General features: G+C 43.4%; 1 protein-coding gene across 1 annotated transcript in view; it reads right to left on the bottom strand.

Moving 5' to 3' along the window:
* Positions 1–1,029: 1,029 nt before the first annotated feature.
* mtnr1al (melatonin receptor type 1A like) overlaps positions 1,030–6,000 on the bottom strand; it is a 42,931-nt gene continuing 37,960 nt past the window's right edge. Inside the window, exon 2 of the mRNA XM_006797664.2 lies at positions 1,030–2,061. Coding sequence (XP_006797727.1) covers positions 1,292–2,061 — 770 coding nt within the window. The 3' untranslated portion in view covers positions 1,030–1,291. The remainder of the gene's footprint in view (positions 2,062–6,000) is intronic.

The following is a 6,000-nucleotide window of genomic DNA, read 5'->3' as shown; positions in this document are numbered from 1 at the left end:
GACCTGAGCACCTTCTAAGTGGTAAACATTTGCATACATGTGATTCCATTGATGTCATGACTGCCACCAGCTGAGTGCAGGGAACTCTGTGATACAGAAAACCATAAAGCAGAAACCCAAACCAGGGCTGCTAGAAGTGATGGATTTTGTAAGTGATGCTGTTAATGTTTTATGATGAGCTACTTGAAAAAGCGTTCCTGTCTTTTAACTGTACAGCAACTTTTCAGACTTCATGTAAATTTTGGGGCTCGTTATTAGAGCTGAATGACAATGAAGTCACTGAACAGCTGTTTTTATTGGATTAGATTACACAACAGCTGGTTGGTAAAAACAGGTGAACTCTGCAACATTTCTATCACTCTGCAGTCATAGACGCATGGACACCTTAGTTAAGACTAGGTTTAAGTTGGGCTGGTCTTAACAAATATCAAGTTTTAGTTAGGACCAGTCTTGCAGGAACCAGACCCATATCATGGAGTACTTTTATGCTTCAGACTGGGATTCTTAGTCCAAAGCTGAAGTCACTGGACAAGTCCTCTATCGTCCCCCTCTGTCCTCAGTGAGAGTTTGCTACCTTCTTACTTAGATTAGTAATATTACAAGTAAAATATCCCAATCGTTGTTGTGAACACACAGAGTCTCTCGCAGCCTGTTCAAAAATGTGTCGCACCTTAAATGATTTTGCAATTTTAAAAGTATATAATGCGTCTTCATTCTCCTCAAAGCCGATTTGTCATCTTCGTCGTTATCTTCGTACTTCGTAGGAACAGGAACAGCGTCGACCTCTTTAAAAAAAATCACAGTGTCAGAGCTCTGCCTTGAATCTAATTCACAGAGGATGCTATTCAACTCAGTGACCCCACATTTAACTTAATTATGTTGCTAATTAAACACAATGAATTATGTTCTCATCTGAACATTAAGTCACGACTTCATTACCCAAGAAAGTCAGGATGAAACACATTCCCCAGTTAGGAGTGCTTCCCAAGTTCTGGCCTCTCCCTTGCTCTCTGCATTTTTAGTCTCCTTGTTTCCCTGAAGGCATCACTGATAACTCTCAGTGTGGCAACATTTATTTCACTTTGTCTGCTCTTCATCTCTCCTCCTGCAGCTATTAAAACGCTCCTATTTTTCTCTCCCACTCAGTGCTCTTGTTGTCCTCCTTCCACTGTACCTTTATTTGCTTTCTTTCCATTTCATCAGTCCTATTTTATTTTCCTGTCAGGGTAAAGTTCTTTCTATCTTTCATGTCATTAAAGATAAAAATCTCTGCATTTCCAAGTATTCCATCTCAGCAGTGGAACTTGAAGATGATGAGGACGATCCTCTTGTACTCCTTCCTGAAGTTATGGTTCAGGACACCGTAGACGACGGCATTGAGGCAGCTGTTAAAATACGCCATGAAGTAGCTGGCTGTGAACAGCCACTCTGGGATGGCACGGCCCAGCGTGGAGTCCACTGCCACCGCCAGGCCAATCAGGTTCAGCGGCGCCCAGCAAACAGCGAAGAGCACGAACACCACAAACATAGTGAGGAAGTTGCGGAGGTCGTGTGGCTTGATTTTAGGTCTCGAGTCTGGCTTGACCCGCCGCCTCACCTGGATGACCAGAATCCAGATACGCAGGTAGCAGTAGCTGACAATGCCAATGGGCAAGATGAAGTGCACCACCACCACGGCGATGGTGTACAGTGAACTGACGGACTGGGCGAAGGTGCAGGAGTAAACCCGCGGGTCGTACTGCAGCGACTCCACAAACCAGTTGGGGACGATGGCGAGGATGGTGAGCGCCCAGACGAGCACAACATAGCACATGGTGTTGCTGTTGGAGAAGAGCTTGTCATACTTGAGGCTGTGGCAGATGTAGCAGTAGCGGTTGATGGCGATGCCCGTGATGTTAAAGATGGAGCCAATTACGCTGAGGCCCATGAGGAAGCCACTGATCTGACAGTGGATGTAGCCGGCAATCCAACCATCGTTGAAAATGGCAGTGAGCACCAGCGGGTAGGGATAGATGGCAACCACCAAGTCAGCAAAGGCCAGGCTCACAACAAAGGCGTTTCCTGTAGAGCAAGAGGAGGATGACAAGCTGTCAGTATAAATGGGAGTTAGTCCAAAAATCTTTCAGGCAGGTCGTTAGCTAGATAAGTCAGATCGACGCATTCTCACTACCAACTCATCACATGCTGATACCTGTAGCACTCGTCATCATATTTTACCCTTCATCACACTTGTGGACACACCTTAGTGTTACTTTTCAGACGCGGTGGCAGACACACACGTGGAATCACACAAGCATTTGAGTCTGGTCTGGGCATTACATTAGTAAGAAGTACTTAGACTGAGTTTGGGCTATACTAAGAGATTTACTACAAAGATTGAAACACAGGGTACTGCACTGCAGTGGTTTGAATCATATTGTAGGACTGCTTTCTTCCATTTTCGCAGTATCTCTAAAGTTAGAAATATCCTGTCTAAGAGTGACGCTGACAAACTAGTTAATGCATTTACTAATTCTAGGCTGGACTACTGTAATTCATTATTATCAGGATGTCCTAAAAACTCCCTGAAAAGCCTTCAGTTAATCCAAAATGCTGCAGTAAGAGTACTGACAGGGACAAGAAAGAATATTTATCCTATATTGGCTTCCCTTCATGGGCTCCCTGTTAAATCCAGAATTTAAAATCCTGCTCATCACATCTTATATAATCAGGCCCCATCTTATCTTAATGACCTTATAGTACCATATCACCCCATTAGAGCACTTCGCTCTCAGACTGCGAGTAGTCGTTGGAGTTTTCTTTGTATTAAAGTAAAACAAAGTTCTTCCATCTACCACAAACTTCTCCAACATTTCCTTTGTTGCCCCTCCCCCTGTGACAGTGATGATACAGTAGTGTCTTTTCGACATGTTGTAGGGTTTCAGACCACTCTACTTTCTAGGCTGTGAAATAACTCCACTGTGTAAAAGACACTGGGGAATATCAGTTATGTACAAAATGTCCAATGGCAGTGGTGCACTACCTTATAGTACTAGTGCGACACTTGTCATTTTTCATTTTCAAAGTTGTTTAAGGGGAAAAAACAGAAGCTGAGTAGTTTCTGGGCTTCATTGTTTAAGCCGTCACTATATCTGCTAGTCAGCACAACATTAAAGGAAAGAAGTGAATTCTTTCAGAGTAAAAGCTGAACATATCAAGATGTCTGCGGAGGAAGAAGAAGAAGAAGAAAAGCACGAAGTCCAACTTTCTGTGAGATCACATTCCCTGTAAACTTCCCTTTAATAGCATCTGCATCATAAGGCTCTCCAAACCTCATCACTGCTGCTTTAATAGCTCCACCATCATTCAGGCAAATTAATACAGCTGTCCCGAGCTGCTCTTGCGCACTTCCATATAGAACTTGTCAAAAGAAATCTCCCAATAATGGGCTGTTGCTCCCAGCAGAGGCATAAACATCAGTTTTGAGCCACAGTTGCAACTGATAAATTTTATTCCAATTTATCAGCTCCTTGCTCGGCCGACTTCTCCGACAATAAGAAAGCTGGGGCTTGCTGATGTACTGTAAAGGTCTTTCTCCCACACGAGGAAATGAAGTTTGAGGGCCTGATTTAAGAGTTTAACATTTACCTGCCGCCCCGAGTGAATCGTGCTGCATTTCAATTATATTTTCCCATGGCTGAAGCCATTGTACCAAACTCCCTGCATTAAACTGTCCTGCCTCTGAGCAGCATTATTATTACTGCCAAGTTTCCTATCTCACATACAGACTGTTTACCCCCAAATGTAATGAAGCTGGGTTAGTCTGCACATCAGCCGACTTCTACTCTCTAAAGTTTTTCCCAAAGCCGTCCACCCAAAACCAGCTGCTGGTTGGGAGTAATTTAATACTTTTCCACATCCCGTCCCGGCTCATATGACCAAAAACAAACACACGGGAGTGCTACCTGTGGCTTCACTCACACAAGCAGCAATTTAGCTGAAGAAAATGCTGCTCAGTGCTATTTCTGTTCTGTTATTTATTCTGTTTATCGACGCTGATGAAGCGGTGGTTTGTTCAGTTTGGCAGCGTATCTGAAATGAGCTGTTTAAGCTCCTCCCTCCTTTAAGTGTACTTTTCTTCTGATTGGCTGCCCCATGCAAAGAGAATGGTTGAACAGTGAGTGGGTTCGAGGTTACCGTCGTGCATCAAAGTTAAGCTAAAGAGATTTTCTGTTCCGGTTCAAATGTCCTGTCAAGCTTTCTTTAAATGGACGTTCAGTTTGGTTATTTACAGTGAACGGTTTGACAAAGAAAGACGACTGGGATTTCTGATTGATAGTGGAAGCAGAAACTCCAAGCCGTGTCATCCTCAACCTCCCAGTTACAAAAGTTGACTTGCAGGCTCAAAGCTTATATCACAGAGCGTGCAGTGGGAGCAGGGCTGTCGATGGAGGTGGCTTTAATGACACCGTCTCCTCTCGTCATTCAGTATTTATCACCATCCTCATTACAGCGATGCTCTGTCAATATTCTGGAAGGCGACTCTGCATCTGTTGCAGGTCACAGAGGGAAAGTTAGCAAAGATCTGCAGCTACGAGAACAGTCACGGCCTCGTTAATTGCCACTCAATAAGTATTAGTGTCACGGTACTGGGCCATGTGGCCCAGTGTTTGAGTTCTAATGCATATTTTTGTATCCCCATGTTGTAGTGTAACACATCTAGTTGTTTTCTAGTTTGCAGTTTAGTCCTTGGTTTCTTAGTCCCTTTTGTCATCTCTCCCTGGTCCGTGCATCTACCTGTCATGTTTCATGTCTGTATGGCTCTTGTTGTCAAGTTCGTGCTATGTCTTTGTGTTTCCTGTTTTATTTTGGAAGAGTCTGGTGTTCTTTGTTCATTGTAGTTAGTGTTACTCTCCCCTGTATTGTCTTTGTTGTTCCAGCACAGAGTCCTGTTCATAGTTGTCTCCGTCATATGCATCGTTGATAAGGGCTCGCTTTTCGTTTCAAGTTCAGTACTGTCTCCTCATCTATGTCTGCACCTGAAACCTCACACTCCCACACACAGTCCGCCCGCCGCAGACCGTGACAATTAGTAGCTGGCTCTGTCTTTATTACTGTGTTTGCCCTTTGCAATGCCCCTACTGTTGTGTTACCTGGCTCTGTGTTGGTTGGTAATAGGTGAGGAGAAAAGGATGTCGGACGTCCTGTTGGAGATATTTTTAATTATCTCTCCAATAATGTGGCTGCTCTGTGGTATAATGAAACAAAGACAAGTACTCAAAGGAGCAGACTTGCAGATGTGTTTCTGCCTGCTGTCTAATATTTGGGATCCTTGTGCATGAATGCAAAACTGAAGAACACCTCAGAAACAGGTACTTGGTCTAAAGCGCAGAGTTAAACCTGTATTCTTTCTAATGACCAGAAGGGGGCGACACCTCTAGTTTCCAAAAGAAGCCTGGCTGTATGACCCTCTGGATGTGTGAACCTTCTGTCTGTGCTACTCCATGGCTGTGTCTCAATTCAGGGTCTGCACGCTTGAAGTACGCGCACTACGCGCACTACGCGTACCACGTACGGTGCGTACTATAAGTACGAGAAGTGCGGAAGTGAGAGGCTTGTGAAATGGGACGGTCTAGCCTTCGTTGCGCTGTTCAGGTTGCCTAGCAACCATGATACTAACCGCAAGAAACGCAAGATTGTGTGACATAAATGAAGGAGAAAAAATGTTTTGTTGGTCATTCATTTTTGTCATGACATCACTTTAATTAGTTGAGTATCTGAGGCTGAGGCCACGGGACTGTAAAACATGATAGTTGGGCTTCATTTCTGCACTGAACAGTTATGTCAAGAGTAGTTAATAAATAAAAATTAGCTCTTGTTGTTCATGAGACTAAAGTCATCTCACTGTGGTAATGTAAATATAATATGGCCAATATTATAGTATTGTCAGATTATATTATATATATATATATATATATATATATATATATATATGTATAATATGTAGAGGCTGAAAGTCAT

The sequence above is a fragment of the Neolamprologus brichardi genome, chromosome 2 (assembly GCF_056152115.1).
Source record: "Neolamprologus brichardi isolate AB-2024 chromosome 2, ASM5615211v1, whole genome shotgun sequence".
Taxonomy (NCBI): Eukaryota; Metazoa; Chordata; class Actinopteri; order Cichliformes; family Cichlidae; genus Neolamprologus; species Neolamprologus brichardi.
Note: the sequence above shows the minus strand (reverse complement) of the source record. Positions and strands in the feature narration are given on the sequence as shown.